Genomic DNA, 18,729 nt, shown 5'->3' with positions numbered 1-18,729 from the left:
AATGAATGAAATTTCAGCTTTTCTTGAGGAATTTAACCCCACATTTTATTCTTAAATCCTATAGGTGTAGTTCTTTCCTTTCACATGTATCTTACGCCTTTCTGAACTCAGAGCACTGAGACAGCTTTATCCACGCAATTTCATGAGTCAACAAAATGTCATCTTATTTGCAGGGATTTTGCTTTCTTTCATGCTAGTTCCCACTCTGACCATATAGTCATCTCCATATGGTCAGAAATAGGCATTTATGGGGCACCTGGGTGGCTTAGTCGGTTAAGTGTCTGACTTCGGCTCAGGTCATGATCTGGCAGCTCATGGGTTCCAGCCCTGCCTTGGGCTCGCTGCTCTCAGGTTACAGCCTAGAGCCTGCTTCAGATCCTCTGTCTCCCTCTCCCTGCCCCTCCTGTGCTCACAGAAGCTCTGTCTGTCTCTCTCTCTCTCAAAAATAAACATTAAAAAAAAAAAAGGCATTTAACAGTTTCTAACTGATTAGAACTGGGAATGCCTATGTGAGTCATATAATTCCAAGGCAGAGACAAATGATCTATAGTACAAAGTATTGTTTACCACTCAACAAGATCATTAGAATAGTGACCTAAGAGATTTTTAAAAATGCTTTGAAATTAATGTAAGTATTCTTAAAAAGAAACCCTTCTAATGTGGAATAAAAAAAAGTGAAGTTCTTTGTTTACCCAAAAGAAAACGCCCCCTGCAAAATACCCCACAATTTACCTCGATAGTAGGCCTTTGTTATTGCATCAAATTCCTCTTGACCTGCTGTATCCCATAACATTAGTCTGACATCTTCATCATTAACTCTGAAACAAGAGATGAATTTATGTCATATGTAAAAGAAAATGTCTTCAGCAACATAACTTTGTACCTATTTTTATTTTTCAAAGATTTGAAGGTTTTAAAACTACAATATTGGTGTTCACTCTGAAAAAATCTGAGTGCTTTTAAATACTGATACTATTACCAATAGTGAAACTAAAGGGGGAAAGACAGTCCCTCAAAGCTATAACTTTATACATGATCTGAGCTTACCTGTCCTGTTTTCTCCTTTAACACCAGTCACAGACAGTGGTGGCTCTCAGACACTGGCACTGGCAAGGGGATTCCCTTAGGTTAATACTTGCTCTCCTCTTGCTACAAAATTCTAATGGGTTCTGGTGTACAAGTGATACAATAAGAATAAGGAAGGAAAGAAATGAAAGAAGCAAAAGACAGAAGTGAGAAAGAAAAAGAAAGAAAGAAAGAAAGAAAGAAAGAAAGAAAGAAAGAAAGAAAGAAAGAAAGAAAGAAAGAAAGAAAGAAAGAAAAAAGAAAAGAAAAGAAAAAAAAGGAAAGAAAAGAAAAGAGTGACAATGGAAGGAAGAAGCAAGAGGAAGCAATGAGCAAAAGCAAGCAGTTTACCTGCTTGGTTGCCCTTCAACTTATAAATTTACTTGTCAGACACTCCATTGTCTTATTCCTGTTCTATAAAGTCACTGCAAATGCTGCATTATAAAATACTGAAACACTGCTCCCAGGGAAATACAGGGTTAGGTTCTTGTAAGCCCTGGTTACATTCTCCCCAACCAATAAATATATAACCTTGGTTTTTTGTGATTCTGTTTAAAGATAGCTTATTTAATGCATATTGTTTATTCATTAACGTTGAAGTCAAAGCCAACAGCACTGTAACTTACGCCTGAATGACGCATACCTAACATACATATTTTCTCTATAAGGCACATCATAGCGTTCTTGTACTTAGGGAAACTAGATGGCACTATGCTTGGGGCCATGTTAAACAGCATCACCTTCAACAAAAAGCACAAAAATGTGGGACAAAAACAGACACACAAAAAAACACTTGTTTATAATATGAGAGATGAAAAAGGAAGTCACCTTGTTCAGTCTAACCTGAGAACATGCATGTAAGGTACCAAATATTTGCTGCTCTGTGCATATCAATGAATGACCACCAAAGCACTGACCATATTGATTCTGGGATTACAAATAAATTTTAGCAAGTAGATGAATTTGCAAATATGGAATTACAAATAACAAGAATCAACAATATACTTAAAATATAAATATGGACTCTACAAATAACAAGGATCAACTATATACTTAAAATGTTAATTTGGTTCAGATAACAAGTACAGAAATAAATACTATTAAGACTTAAAATGAATCCTCTTAAAATATCTGAGAAAGGAAGTAAACACAGAAGTATCTTTAAAAGAGGGAAATAGGGGCACCTGGGTGGCTCAGTTGTTAAACATCTGACTTTGGCTCAGGTCATGATCTCAGTTCATGAGGCCAATTCCCACATAGGGTGAGCTTGAACCCCGCTTCAGGTGAGCTCTGCGTCTCCCTCTCTCCCCTTAGCTGACTTGCACCCTCTCTCTTAAATAAATAAATAAATAAATAAATAAATAAATAAATAAGGATAATAAAATGCAAATTAGAAATTGAACAATCTTTAAAACAATGAGCACAATTATCTTTAACGCTAATGTCTACGCTAGTCAGATTTGTTTAATGTTACTTATTTCTGGGACTCCTGGGTAACTCAGTTAAGCATCTGACTCTTGATTTTGGCTTAGGTCATTATCTCACGGTTCATGGCTTCAAGCCCGCAATGGGTTCTCTGCTGTCAGTGCACAGCCCGCTTCAGATCCTCTGTCTCCCTCTCTCTCTGCCCCTCTCCAACTTGCTCTCTCTCAAAAATAAATACTTAAAAAATACATATAGATATGGGCGCCTGGGTGGCTCAGTCATTTGAGCGTCTGACATCAGCTCAGGTCATGATCTCGTGGTTCGTGGGTTTGAGCCCCGAGTCGGGCTCTGTGCTGACAGCTCAGAGCCTGGAGCCTGCTTTGGATTCTGTGTCTCCCTCTCTCTCTCTGCCCGTCCCCTGCTCACACTCTGTCTCTGTCTCTCAAACATAAATAAACATTTTTAAAAATTAAAAAAAAAAATATATATATATATATGTATATACACACACACACACACACACACACACACACACATATATACACATGCATGCTTGGGGTATGGGGGAATGGGCATAATGAATGAAGGGCAGTGGGAGATATAGGCTCCTAGTTATGGAATGAATAAATCACGGGAATGAAAGGTACAGCATAGAAAATGTAGTCAATAATATTGTAATTGCATTGTATGGTAACAGATGTAGCTACACTTGTGGTGAACATAGCTTAACCTACAGAGAGTTGAATCATTTTGTTGTATACTTAAAACTAATGTAACATTATGTGTTGACTATACTCAGAATAAAAAAAATTAAAATTTCCTTAAAAGTTCTGAGGACTAGGGGCGCCTGGGTGGCTCAGTCGGTTAAGCGTCCGACTTCAGCTCAGGTCACGATCTCACGGTCTGTGAGTTCGAGCCCCGCGTCGGGCTCTGGGCTGATGGCTCAGAGGCTGGAGCCTGCTTCCAGTTCTGTGTCTCCCTCTCTCTCTGCCCCTCCCCCGTTCATGCTCTGTCTCTCTCTGTCTCAAAAATAAATAAACGTTAAAAAAAAAAAAAAAGTTCTGAGGACTAATGACAAAAAGTGTCACTCTTGACATGTTTTAGAATCCAAATGGATCTACTAAAGTAAGATTTCCTTTTCATAGGAGTATTTAATCCTGCCAAATCTGCTCTTATTTCTTTAAAACAAATGATCAATTCTCGAACTTCCAGATAGTCTTAGGATCCCATAATATAAGAGCTGAAAACTATACTGAGAGACAGGTAATTTCCCTTCCACATAAAGCAGGCATGCCTCATTTTATTGCACTTCGCTTTACTGGGCTTCACAGATACTGTGTTTTTTACAAATGGCAGGTTTTTGGCAACCCTGCATTTAGCAATCATATCAGCACCATTTTTTCCAACAGCATCTGCTCACTTTGAGTCCCTGTGCCACATTTTGATAATTCTTAGAATATTCCAAATTTTTTCATTATTATCATATTTGTCATGGTGATCTGTGAATAGTGATCTTTAATGCTACTACTATAATCGTTTTGGCTGCCACAAACCACTTCCATATAAGATAGCACAGTAAATGGAACAATGTTGTGTGTGTTCTCACTGTTCCACCATCAGTCATTCCCCCATCTCGCTCCTTGGGCCTGCCTATTCTGAGACACAGCCATACTGAAATTAGGCCAATTAATAACCTTACAAGGGCCTCTAAGTGTTCAAGTGAAAGGAAGACCCACACATCTCTGACTTTAAATCAAAAGCTAGGTGGCTCAGTCGGTTAAACGTCCAACTTTGGTTTGGGTCATGATCTTGCAGTTTGTGGGTTCGAGCCCCGTGTTGGGCTCTGTGCTGACAGCTTAGAGCCTGGAGCCTGCTTCGGATTCTGTGTCTCCCTCTCTCTCTACCCCTCCCCCACTCACACACACATGTGTGCGCGCGCTCTCTCTCTCTAGAAAATAAACATTAAAAAAATTTTTAAAAGCTAGAAATGATTAAGCAGTGAGGAAAGCATGTTGAAAGCTGAGAGAGGCTGAAAGCTAGGCCTCTTGTGCCAGTAAGCCAAGCTATGAATGAAAGGAAAAATTCTTGAAGGAAATCAAAGTGCTGTCTCAGGGGTGCCCGGCTGGCTCAGTCAGTAGAGCATACAACTTGATCTCAAGCCCCGCATTGGGTGTAGAGATTACTTACATATTTGCTTACTATCTACTAAATAAATAAATAAATAAATAAATAAGCAAGCAAGCAAGCTACTCCAGTGAACACATAGAATGTAAGAAAGCGAAACAGCTGTACTATTTATATGGAGAAAACTTTTGTGATCCGGACAGAAGATATAACCAGCCACAACATTCCCTCAAACAAAAGCCCGATAATCCAGAGCAAGGCCCTAACTCTCTTCAGTTCTATGAAGGCAGAGAGGTGAGGAAGCTGCAGAAGAAAAGACTGAAGTTAGCAGAGACTGGCTCATGAGGTTTAAGGAAAGATGCTGCCTCTATGACATCAAAGAGCAAGGTGAAACAGCAGGTACTGATGCAGAAGCTGCAGCAAGTTACCCAGAAGATCTAGCTGAGATAATTAACGAAGGTGGCTACACTAAGCCACCAATTTTCAATGTAGGTGAAACAGCCTTCTATTGGAAGGAGATTCTATGGAGGACGTTCATAACTAGAGGAAAGTCAGTACCTGGCTTCAAAGCTTCAAAGGGCAAGTTAACTCCCTTGTTAGGGGCTAATGCAGCTGGTGACTTTAAGTTGAAGCCAATACTTATTTATTATTCTGAAAATTCTATGGCCCTTCAGAATTATACTACATCTACCCTGCCTGTGCTCTATAAATGGAACCACAAGGCCTGGATGACAGCACATCTGTTTACATCATGGTTTACTAAATATTTTAAGCCCACTGTTGAGACCTACTGCTCAGGAAAAAAATTCCTTCAAAGTATGACTGCTCATTGACAATGGACCTGGTCACCCAAGAGGTCTGATGGAGATGTACAATGAGAGAATGTTGTTGTCATGACTGCTAACACAACATCCATTCTGCAGGCCATTTGACTTTCAAGTCTTAGTATTTAAGAAATATATTCTGTAAGGCTATGGCTGCTACAGATAGTAATTCCTCTGATAGATCTGGGCAAAGTAAACTGAAACTTTATAGAAAGGATTTACCACTGTAGATGCCAATAAGAACATCTGTGATTCACTGGAAGAGGTCAAATATCAACATCAACAGGACTTTGGAAGAAGTTGATTCCAACCCTCACGGATGACTCTGAAAGGTTCAACGACTTCCATGGAGGAAGTACTGCAGACGTGGTGGAAATAGCAGGACATGGAGCCTGAAGATGTGATTGAATTGCTGCAATCTCATGATAAAACATGAGCAGATGAGGAGTTGCTTATTATAAATGAGCAAAGAAAGTGGTTTCTTGGCATGGAATCTAGTCCTGGTGAAGATGCTGTGCAGACTGTTGAAATGACAAGAAAGGATTTAGAATATTAAATAAACTTAGCTGATAAGGTAGCAGCAGGGTTTGAGAGAATTTTTTTAAAGTTTTTAATTTTAATTCCACTATAGTATAACATACAGCGTTATATCAGTTTCAGGTGTACAATATAGTGATTCAATAGGGTTTGAGAGAATTGACTCCAATTTTGAATGAAGTTCTACTGTGGGTAAAATGCCATCAAACAGCATCACATGCTACAGGGAAATCATTCCTGAAAGGCAGAGTAAATCAGTGAAGCAAACTTCACTGTTGTCTTATATTAAGAAACTACCAAAGCCACCCCAACATTCAACCACCACCCTGATCAGTCAGCAGCCATCAACATCAAGACAAGACCTTCACCAGCAAAAAGATTAAGACTCAGTGAAAGATCAGAGGATAGTTAGCATTTTTTAGCAACACAGTATTTTTTAAATTTTTAATATTTAATTTTTTTAACATTTATTCATTTTTGAGAGTGAGAGAGACAGAGCAGGAGTGGGGGAGGGGCAGAGAGAGTGGGAGACACAGAATCAGAAGCAGGCTCCAGGCTCTGACCTGTCAGCACAGAGTCCGACGTGGGACTTGAACTCACCGTGAGATCATGACCTGAGCCGAAGTCGGATGCCCAACCGACTGAGCCACCCAGGTGCCTGAGCAATACAGTATTTTTAAATTAAGGTATGTACATTTTTTTAGACATAATGCTGTTGCATACTTAATAGACTACAGTATAATGTAAACATAACTTTTATATGCACTGTGCAACCAAAAAATTCATTTGACTTGCTTTATTGTGGTAGTCTGGAACAGAACCTGCAAAATCTCCAAGTTGTGCCTATAAGGGACAGAAATCTCATTAGAGTCAAGCATCAGTTTGACTTTAAGAAGTACGCAAGGTGCCACCAATAAATATAACATCAGATACAAGACAGAAAGTGGGGAGGGGAGTATGAAAAAAGGGGGGAAATGAGGAAGGGAAAACAGATGAAAGGTGAAAAAAGGCAGAAGAATAAAGATATACACAGGAATATGTTAACTAACTGGAATCTAAATAAAAGCTTGAAACATTAAAAAGAAAAAAAAAAGATACACACAGTAATAAGTATTTGAAAACCACCACAGAATGTCTCATTAGCCACAGTCACTAGACTCCTAACCTTGGACTATACTATAATCAGTATTATTCCAGTGAAAGTCCTAGATATAGTTCACAAATCAAAACTTCATAAATCAAAACTCAGGGGATAAAATGGCCAAGTACATACTGGATTTGTCGCTCCAAAAAATCAACTCCAATGGTTTTCTTGTAGTCTTTTGTAAAAATGCCTTTGCAATATCGCTGAATCATACTGGACTTTCCAACTGCTCCATTCCCTACAACCACCATCTTGATAGCCACTTCCATATCTTCCTCCAACATTTTTGCAGTTGAAAAGGTTTCTGAACCAACTTTAATTCCAGGTGATCAGATCTTCTCAAATCTGTGGTTTAAAATGAAATTATTTTTCATAACATAAAAATTGTACAAAATAAGCTATAATTGTTTTATGGAGAAATAATTATATTGCACTGCAAGAATTTGTTTCCATGATGGAGGCCCTCTTACCATCCTGTTTAGATCATGTAAATTATTTGAAAGGAGGAACAATAATATCATTCATTTCTGAATCCTGATCAGTAGCAAAATGTATGATATCTAGGTATTCATAAAGGCCTAGATTACATAGTTCTACCTTTCACGGAGACTAAGATTAAGATGGTCAGTGTTAGAGTTGAGGTCTGATTTAAAGTTGCTCTTAGTGAAGTTACTGCTTGACCTCTTTAAACTTCAGTTTACTAAGGATATTTATCTCACAAGATTGTTGATCAATGGCACATATAAAGCACTAAGCATAATGAAAATCGAGCACTCAAAAAATGGTAGTTTCATACAACATAATAAATCCTCCATAGTCACCATCATATGGGTAACAAATAAAATATCTAAGAAAACTGCTTTTTCAACCTCACAAGTAATAATTACTATCCCTAGAAAAGCACCCCTAAGAAAGATTTTGTATAATATACAACTGTGTGTCAGCACTGAACTCTTACAGTGCTTCACTGTTCAGATTATAATGAATCCTTTATAAATAATCTTATACCACACATTCTTTCTTTAGTTTCAGACTAGGTACAGTTACTCATATAATGAAAGTAATACAATGTGTACTGTCTGCATTTTAGATTGAAAAGAACAGAAAGTCAATTTCTTCTATTTCTTAAAATTACTAGTTAAATTCCTATTATACAATATTATATTCCAACTACCTTAACTGAAAATCCATCTATACAACCATTACATAAAACAAGTCTGAAACATGAAGAACATTTCCCCCATCCCCCACCACGGAGTCTCAGTAATTGTCCCTACCGCTTCACAAATTTGCACAATCATAAGAATCATCTAGGAGGATTTGTTCAAGTATAGGTTCTAGGTCTCCACCTCAAACATAATTAAACGATAAAAAAAAAAAAGTATAAGAATGAAAAGAAGACTATGGTAGGAGCAAAAATACAGGTAAATACAAGACTTCTCTTGAATGTTCTAAATTATGTTGGACTCAAACACAATTGTGTGGTTTTCAGTATGTATAGAGAAAATATTTATGATAGCTAATTATAAATGGGAGAAGATAAAGGAATGTAAAGGAAGGTAAAGTTTCTATGCTTCACTTGAACTGGTAAAATGTTGACTCCAAAAGACTGTGATAAATTATATATATAAGTGTATATATATGTGTGTGTATATATAAGTGCATATATATGTGTATATTACATCTATACATATATATGTATGTATATATACATATATGTGTGTGTACATATATTTATACATACACATATGTACGTACATAGTGTGTGTGTGTGTGTATATATATATAGTGTAATATCCAGAGCAACTACTGAAGTTACAAAGAGATATACTTAAAACAAAATTAAAGTCTAATAACAATAAAACAATCAGAATCTAACTGACATTTATAGAACTGTCCACACAACAGAATATACTTCTTTTTAAGTATCTATTAAATCTATCTACTAAATATATACCAAGATAAAACAAATTCCAGGTGATTTAAAAAAAAAAAAACCTCAACAAACTTAAAATAATCAGACCACAATGCAGTCGAACTAGAAATAATTAACAGAAAACAGAAAGATAACAGGAAAATCTCCAAACATTTGCAAACTAAAAACAATGTGTGAGCCAAAGACTGAAGCTGAAGATAATTTTTTTTTTTTAAGAGAGAGAGAGCGAGCATGAGTGGGAAGAGGGGCAGGGAGGGAGGGAGAGAGAATATCTTAAGCAGGTTCCATGTTCAGTGTGGAGCCTGACATGGGGCTCGATCCCATGACCCTGGGATCATGACCTGAGTCGAAATCAAGAGTCTGGATGCTCAACCGACTTGAGCCACCCAGGTGCACAAGAAAAAAATTTTTTTTAATTTTTAAATTTTTAAATAATTTTTAAATTTTTAAATAATTTTTAAATTTTTAAATAATTTTTAAATTTTTAAATAATTGAATGAAAAGGAAAATACAACATGTGAAAATCTGTGAGACATAGCTAATGTAGTGCTGAAAGAGAAAATTTATAGCACTAAATGCTTACCTTAGAAAAGAAGAAAAATCTCAATCATTTAAACTCCCACCTCAAGAAACTAGAAAAAGAGCAAAATGAACCCAAAGCAAATGATGGAAATAATAAAGAACAGAAATCAATGAAATTGGAAACAGAAAAACAGGGAAAATTAAACAAAAAACTGTTTCTTTAAAGATCAGTATAACTGACAGAAAAAAAAAAAGAGAATACACAATTTACCAATATTAGGAATAAAATCAAGAATGTCACTATGGACTCTGTGGACTCCAAAGGATAATACAACAGACAACTCTACACACATAAATTTGACAACATAGATGAAATGGACCAATTCCTTAAACAGGATTAACTACCACAACTCACTCAATATGAAATAGATAATTTGAATAGCCCTATAACTATAAAGGAAATTGAATTTGTAACTTAAAAACTCAAAGAAAAATCTCCAGGCTCAGGTGATTTCATGGGAGAATTCTACCAAGCTTTTCAAGAATTGACACCAACTATACACAATCTCTTCTAGAATACTGAAAAGAGGGGAACACTTCCCAACTTATTTTATAAAGCCAGCATTACCTTGATACCAACACCACACAGACAGTACAAAAAAGAAAACTGGACAAATATCCCCTCATGAACACAGACACACCAAAGTCCTCAACAAAATATTAGCAAGTCAAATCCAGGAATATATAAAAAGAATAACCAGGACCAAGTGGGCTTTGTTCTGGGAATGCAAGGGTGGTTCAATACCTAAAACCAATCAGTGTAATCAACCATATTAACAAAGCAAAGAAAAACCTCATCACCGTATCAACTGATACATACATCACAGGAAATATATAACAAAACTCAACATCCATTTGTCAGAAAAACAGTCAGCAAACTAGAAACACAAGAGGACTCTTTCAACCTGATTAATGGTGTCTATTAAAAAACTATCCAGCTATGCAGCCGCTCTGGAAAACAGTGTGGAGGTTCCTAAAAAATTAAAAATAGACCTACCCTATGACCCAGCAGCACTGCTAGGAATTTACCCAAGGGATACAGCAGTACTGATGCACAGGGGCACTTGTACCCCAATGTTTATAGCAGCACTTTCAACAATAGCCAAATTATGGAAAGAGCCTACATGTCCATTAACTGATGAATGGATAAAGAAATTGTGGTGTATATACACAATGGAGTACTATGTGGCAATAAGAAAGAATGAAATATGGCCCTTTGTAGCAACGTGGATGGAACTGGAGAGTGTGATGCTAAGTGAAATAAGCCATACAGAGAAAGACAGATACCATATGGTTTCACTCTTATGTGGATCCTGAGAAACTTAACAAAAACCCATGGGGGAGGGGAAGGAAAAAAAAAAGAGGTTAGAGTGGGAGAGAGCCAAAGCATAAGAGACTCTTAAAGACTGAGAACAAACTGAGGGTTGATGGGGGGTGGGAGGGAGAGGAGGGTGGGTGATAGGTATTGAGGAGGGCACCTTTTGGGATGAGCACTGGGTGTTGTATGGAAACCAATTTGACAATAAATTTCATATATTGAAAAAAAAAACTATCCAGCTAATATTATATACTTAACTCTAAAAACCTGTTGTTTTTTTATTTTAAGTAAACTCTACCCGCAACATGGGGCTCAAACTCATGACTCTGCAATCAAGAGTCACAAGCTCTACTGACTGAGCCACACACCTGAAAGTGTGACTGTTTTAACCCTTAGACTAAGAACAGGGAAAGGATCTCTACTCTCACCACTCAAAGTTCTACATTATACACAAAGTTCTAGCCAGAGAAACAGGTGACAAAAAAACAAATAAAACAGAGATTAGGGAAAAAATGAATAAAAGTGACCCTACTCACAAATTACATGACTGTCTTTATAGAAACTTAAAGGAATTAAAAAAAAAAATCCTGAAACTAATAAATCAGGTTAGCAAAGGCACAAGATACAAAAACAACAAACAACACTGAATTGTATTTCTATACCCTAACAATGTACAATTTGAAAGCAAGAAACAATATTTTTTTAAGTTTTATTTATTTAAGTAATCTCTATACCCAACATGGGGCTTGAACTCACTACCCTGAGATTAGGAGTCACATGCTCTTCCAACTGAGCCAGCCAGGCACCTTGAAACCAAAAATTTTTACGTGACATTTACAAGAGTTCCAAAAAAAATTAAATACTTTGGTATAAATCTAACAAAACACGTACAGGATCTATATGCTGAAAACTATAAAACACTAATGAAATAAACACCTAAATAAATGAGAAGATATGCCATATTCACAGAGTGGAAGATTCAACAAAGTAAAAATAGCACTTCTCCCCAAATTGACCTATGGTTTAATGCAATTCCAAAGTACCAGCAGGATTTTTTTTCTGTATTTGAGACAAGCTGATTCTACATTTATTTTTATTTTATTTATTTTGAGAGAGAAAGTACAAGCAGGGGAGGCAGAGAAAGAGGGAGAGAGAGAATCCTAAGCAAGTTCCACACTGACGGTGCAGAGCCTGATTCAAGGCTCAAACTCACAAAGCATGAAATCATGCCCCGAACTGAAAGCAAGAGTTGGTCCCTTAACAGACTGAGCTACCCAGGTATTCCAAGACAAGCTGATGCTAAACATTATATGGAAAGGCAAATAAACTAGAATAGGTAACACAATTTTGAAAAAGAATAAAATTGGAGGAAATCATACTAGCCAATTTTAAGACACCAAAGAGCTATATTAATTAAGACAGCATGATACTGGCAAAGACAAAGATACATAAATCAATGGAACAGAGAGCCCAAAAATAGACCCACACAAATTCAGTCAATTGATTTTCGACAAAGGTGCAAAAACAATTCAATGGAAAAAAGACAATGTCTTCAGCAAATGGTGATGGAATGATTGGACATTCATATGTAAAAAAGCAAACAAACATCTACCTAAACCTCAAAATGGATCAAAGATGTAAAACTATAGGTGCTCTCTCAAAAATAATAAACATTAAAAAAATAATAATAATTTTTTTAAAAAAGGGACTCGTGGGTGGCTCAGTAGATTAAGCATCCAACTTCAGCTCAGGTCATGACCTCCTGCTTTATGAGTTCAAGCCCCACATCAGGCTCTCTGCTGTCAGCTCAGAGCCTGCTTCAGATCCTCTGTCTCCCTTTCTCTCTGCCCTTCCCCCACTCATGCTCTCTCTCCTTATCTCTCTCAAAAATAACATTTTTAAAAAATAAAATAAAAACAAAAATATAGGGGAACCTGCGTGACTTAGTCAGTTGAGCATCAGACTCTTGATTTCAGCTTAGGTCATGATCTCACAGTTTGTGAATTCCAGCCCTGAATCAGGCTAGCTGCTGTCAGTGCAGAGCCAAGCCTGCTTCAGATCCTCTGTCACCCTCTCTCCCTACTACTCCCCTGCACTCTCACTCTCTCTCTCTCAAAAATAAATAAAACGTTTTAAAAAATAAAATAAAACTATAAGGGTGCCTGTCTGGCTCAGTTTGGTAGAACCTGTGACTCTTGACCTTGGTGTTGTGATTTTGAGGCCCATGTTGGGTGTAGAGCTTAAAAATAAAATCTGAAATAAAATAAAATAAACAAAAATAAAACCATATTTTTTGGAAGAAACATTTTAGAAGGTGTAAATCTTGACCTGGGGTTAGGCAGAGTTCTTAAAAGGAAAAATTGATAAATTAGACTTCATAAAAACGAAAAACATTTGCTCTGGAAACGATGCTGTCAAAAGAACAAAAAGACATGCTACAAACTACAAGAAAGTATTTGCAAAGCACATATCTACCAAATAACTTGTTTCCAGAACATATCAAGAACCCTCAAAGCTCAACATAAGAAAGCAAACAACCCATTTGAAAAATGGGCAATACCCTTGGCCAGATACTCATCAAAGATTATACATGCCAAATAAGCACGTGAAAAGATATTCAACATCATTAACCATTAGTTAAAGACCCATCAAAATCATGTGATACCACACGTCTATTAGCATGGCTAATTTAAATTTAAAATTTAAATTTACTTTTACATTTTACATTTACATTTAAAATTACTGACAATACCAAGTGCTTAGGAGGATGTAGAACAACTGGTACTCTCACACATGGCTGGTAAGAATGCAAAATGATACAACCACTCTGGAAATCAGCATGACAGTTTCTTATAAAGTTAAACATATTTTATATGACCCTGAAACCCACTCTTAGCAATACCCTAAAATGAAAACTTATATTCACACAAAAACCTGTACATGAATGTTTATAAGCAGCTCCATGTATAATCACAAAAAACTGGAAACACTCCAAATGTCCTTCAGTGGGTGGATGTATAAACAACTGTGGTACATCTACCTAATGGAACACTACTTAGCAATAAAAAAAGAAAATTATTGATACATACAACAATTTGGAGGAATCTCAAAGACATTAAGCTGAGTGAAAAGAAGTCAGAATTAAAGGTTACATATTGTATGATTCCACTTATATGACATCTGGAAAGGACTGGTGATTGCCAGGGGTTAGGGGTAAGGGAAAAGATATAAAAGGACAGCATGAGTTTGGCAGGGGTGGGGCGGTGGTAAGAACTGTTTTATAATTCAGATTGTAGTGGTGTTTGCATTAATCTAAAATTCATAGAACCACAAATCCCCTAAAAAGTCACTTTTACCATTTAATTTTATTTTATGTTTGTTTATTTATTTATTGTGAGAGAGACAGAAAGAAAGAGAGAGAGAGCGAGCGAGTGAGCACAAACACACAGGTCGGGGAGGGAGAGGAGAGAACCCCAAGCAGGCTCCAAGCACAGCACAGAGCCCAATGCCGTGCTGGATCCCATGACCTTAAGATCATGACCTGAGTGGAAACGAAGAGTCAGAGGCTCAGGCAACTGAGTCACCCAGGTGCCCTTTATCATATAATTTTAAAAACAAAATTTAAAGGGACACCTGGGTGGCTCAGTCAGTTAAGCCTCCAACCTTGGTTTGGCTCAGGTCATGATCTCAGGGTTGGTGGAATCCAGCCCCTGCATCAGGCTCTGAGCTGACATCATGGAGCCTGCTTGGGATTATCTCTCCCTCTCTCTCTTTGCCTCTCCCCAGCTCATCTCTCTCTCTCTCTCTCTCTCTCTCTCTCAAAATAAGTAATAAGTTTTTTTTTAATTTAAAGAAGGAAAGTGCAATCAGATTTTAACGCAGGCAGTCTGACTCTTATGATTATCAGCTACTACTACTGTCTCGACTTAAGGCACTATATCAAAACAATTAAGTTCTTAGAAAATAAGCATAAACCTGAGTATGATAATTAAAAAGCTTACAGTAATGCTTTACATAAATACTCTTTTCCCCCAATTTAATTTTAAAGACTTACCCAACCAATGCAATCTAATAAACTAGAAAAGAAAAATATGAGCTAAGTTACTGATTAAAAGGGTTGTCTTTTTCATCTCAGCCTGTACTTACGTACAGTACGATTATGTTTATAACAACACTGAAAAAACTTGTTAGGTTCAGTGAAATTACCCGGAAGACGTTAGGAGTTATATAAAACCTAAAGAAGTACCCGGCCCTTTTCAGACTCGGCTGACACTACTGATAGTGAAGTTAATACTCTCACACACACACCCTCAGGTTCTTACGTCTGGGAGCTGCTGAAGGCTCCTCGGTTCTCCGAGTTAAGAAATTCTGCGGCAGCCAGTGTCAATGAAATAGTGCAGTCTGGCTCATTCATATTCTAGCAGTCACTGAGTGAGAAACTAGGGAAGGGTGGGGCCGCGGGTAAGGAGGGGGCCCCTCCGCAAGGAGGAGGGGGACCTAAAAGCCGGGGTAGAGCCTGGGACCCTCCTCCCCATCACACCTCACTCGGCACTTAACGCCCCCTGCCGCTGTGTCTCCCGGCCGGGGTCGCCCCTTCCCCACCTGGGGGCTAGGGAAAGATGAGAAGCTGGGTGCTCAGCCAGGCTGGAGGCCAGCGCCTCTCCCCCGCGCCGTTTCGCTCCTTCCCGCCCTAGGGGCAATTCCAGGGACCCACACCCTGGGAGCCCCGGCCGCGGGGCAGGGAGAACGGGTGCCGGGCAGGCGCTGCCGCCCACCTCCTCCAGCTGGAACTTGGGCACGGCGCTCCGAGGCGGGGGAGAGGGCGCTCAGGGGCCGGGGGATGGGAGCCCGGGCCTGGAGGGCCCTGTCCCCGACACCCCTCTCCAGTCCCCGGAGTACGGCACATCCCGGGACCCCGGGGAGAAGCGGGTCCTTCCTCAGCAGAGCCGGGGGAGTTCTGAACCGCTGGAGAGGGCGAGTGAGAGCCGCGCGGCTGCCCGGAGTGCAGGCTGCTACTCACCGTCCCCGCTGGCCACGGACCCGCCGCCCGGCGCGACCGGCTCCTCCTGGTCGCGGCGCAACCGCTGCCGCCGCCGCCACCTCCTCCTCCTCCTCCTCCCAGCGCGCCAGCTCCCCCCGGCGGGGCCGCCCGGCTGGCTCGCGCCCTCTTTCACTCTCTTAAAAATGACTATGATTTTTTTAACGAACTTTATTGCCAGCCAGGGCTCAGAACGAGCGGCTCAGCACGAGCGACTCAGCAGCAACTCCGGCAAGGATGGTGGGGCGCGGGAGACTCGACTCCCCTCATCTGTGGACGCGCCGCTCTGCGGAGCATGCGCTGGGCTGCTTCTGCGCATGCTCCGCGCGGACCCGGTCCCCCCGCCCTGCTCCACCCGCGTTCTGGCTGGTTCTCGGGGAGGGCGGCTCTCCCGCGTTCCCGGCGGCTTTTCTGCGTTCCCGGTGCGTCTGGGGGAACCCGGTGTGCAGTGAGGACCGCAGCGGCGGGCGGGAGCTCCTAGATCGTCGACCCTAGTATAGCACTGACCGAGGAAGGTCCGCATAGGTTTCGCCTACTAAGTGATCAGACTTCCAGAGTACTCAAAGGACTTGCCCTGCCTTGGACACACACCTTTTTTTCTCCACCGGATGACATCCAAGTGGTAGAGTGAGCAAAAAATGTTGAGCAAAACTGAAAACGCACTCACAGTCCACCCGTTGCGGCTGGAGAAAGAAGTCTGAGATGGTTAACAGTTGAGAGAACCAAACCAACAATTAAAAGTTCCCCCTGAAAGCAATCTAAACTGCTTCAGTTGTTTTTATATTTCAAAATACAATAGAATAGAGGGAATAAAGGAAAATACCAACTGTTGGCAAAATACTCCAAGGATGTAGAGTAACTGAATGCATCTACCCTGCTTCTGGAAAGTAAACTAGAACAACTCCTTTAAATAACAATTGGGCGCTGTTTCCTAAAGAAGCATACCCTATGACCCACCAGTTCCACCTCTACTAATCCAGCCAAGAGAAATGAGTACTTACCTTGCACCAACACGGCAAAAGAATGTTCACAACTGCATTTGTGTTAATAGCCCCCAAATGGAAATAACCCCAAAGACCATAAACGATAGAATGAATTACCTAATTCACACAGTGTTGATGCAATGGAATACTGTGCAACAATGAGAAGAATAACCCACAACTACCGACATGAAATGGCTTAACTGCAGAAATGTAAATTTGAACAAAAAGTAAGGCACAAAAAGTACTTAATGGGTAAGACTTTTTCAGCACAAAAACATGAAAAAAAAAAACCTATAAAATTTAGGATAATGGTTACCGTTGCAGGAAAGGGATAGTGACTGGGTGAGGGATTTCCAAGGTGTTAGTAAGGCTCTCTCTGTTGATCTTGGCACTAGTTACACATATGTGTTCATTTGTAAAAATTCACTAAACTGTACTCCTATGCACAGTTTTCTGTATGTGAATTATATTTCACAAGCAGTAGTTTTTAAAATTAAAAATTTTTAATTTCAAATGTTTTACCTATAATTGCAATATTGTTTTGTAAACACAGTGGTTATTTATAGGAAATTTAATGCCAAGTAGCCAATGGATTTATCTCTAGGATTTGGTTAGTAGTCTCTTAAACTTGACTAATGTACTCACCCTCACCCCCTTTAAAAGAAAAGGAAAAGCTTCACTAAGAAATGGGGAAAGGACTTAAATAGACATGTCTTCAAAGAAGGTGTACAAATGACTAATAAGTATATGAAAAAAGACTCAATATCACTTATCATTAGTAAAATGCAAATCAAAACCACAGTGAGATATTACTTCACACCCATTAGAATGACTGTTATAGGGGTGCCCAGCTGGTTCAGTCCATTGAGGGTCTGACTCTTGATTTCAACTCAGGTCATGATCCCGGGGTCCTAGAATCAAGCCCAAAGTTGGGCTCTGTGCTGAGCACAGAACCTGCTTAAGATTCTCTCCCTCTCTCCCTCTGCCCCTCTCCCCCGCTCTCTCTTTAAAAAAAAAATTAATTAAAAAAAATTAAAGATAAATGGCTATTATAAAACAAAACAAAACAGAAAATAGCAAGTGTTGGCAAGGTTGGTGAGAAATTGCAACCTCTGTGCACTGCCAGCAGAAATGTAAAATGGTACAGTCATTATGGAAAACAATATGGCAGTCCCTCACAAAAATAAAAATAGAATTCCACTTCTGGGTATATACTCAAAAGAATTGAAAGCAAGGAATCAAACCAATATTTGTACAACCATGTCCATATCAACATTATTTACAGTAGCCAAAAAATGGTAGCAGCCCAAATGTGTATCAACAGATGAATTGATAAACAAAGTGTCATATAAATATGACATTTATTATATTACTCAGCCTTAAAAAGGAAGGAAATTCTGATACATGGTATACCATGGATGAACCTTGAAGACATCGTGCTGAATAAAAGCCAGTCACAATAGGACAAATACTGTATGATTCCACTTACAGAAGGTATCTAAAGTAGTCAAATTCATAGATACACAAAGTAGAATCATGGTTGACAGAGGGAGAGCGGAGGGGAGAATGGGGAGTTAGTATTTAATGGGTACAGTTTCCATTTTGCAAGGTGAAAAATGTTCTGGAGATGGATGGTGGTAATTAATGATTGGACAACATGAATGTGCTTAATGCCCCTGAACGCTACCCTTGAAAATGGTCAGAATGGTGGGGCACCTGCATGGCTCAGTCAGTCAAGCATCAGACTTTGACT

General features: G+C 39.0%; 1 protein-coding gene and 1 non-coding gene across 4 annotated transcripts in view; both read right to left on the bottom strand.

Annotated features, from left to right (window-relative positions):
- The window catches only part of RAB23 (RAB23, member RAS oncogene family), a 37,888-nt gene extending 21,624 nt beyond the window's left edge, over window positions 1-16,264 (bottom strand). The window contains exons 1-3 of one of the 3 annotated variants that reach the window (XM_058734332.1): window positions 15,976-16,258; window positions 7,249-7,464; window positions 733-818 (exon numbers count right to left, since the gene is read on the bottom strand). In XM_058734332.1, the coding sequence (XP_058590315.1) occupies window positions 733-818; window positions 7,249-7,403 (241 nt within the window). In that variant the 5' untranslated portion in view covers window positions 7,404-7,464; window positions 15,976-16,258. Of the gene's footprint in view, window positions 1-732; window positions 819-7,248; window positions 7,465-15,975 lie in introns of all 3 variants that reach the window. The other 2 variants (XM_058734333.1, XM_058734334.1) reach the window with 2 other exon arrangements.
- TRNAR-CCU (transfer RNA arginine (anticodon CCU)) lies at window positions 11,687-11,759 on the bottom strand. Its single transcript has one exon. It is a non-coding gene; the product is annotated as a tRNA-Arg (tRNA).
- Window positions 16,265-18,729: the final 2,465 nt, after the last annotated feature.

The sequence above is a fragment of the Neofelis nebulosa genome, chromosome 6 (genome assembly GCF_028018385.1).
Source record: "Neofelis nebulosa isolate mNeoNeb1 chromosome 6, mNeoNeb1.pri, whole genome shotgun sequence".
Lineage (NCBI taxonomy): Eukaryota > Metazoa > Chordata > Mammalia > Carnivora > Felidae > Neofelis > Neofelis nebulosa.
This window is presented reverse-complemented; position numbering and strand designations above follow the sequence as displayed.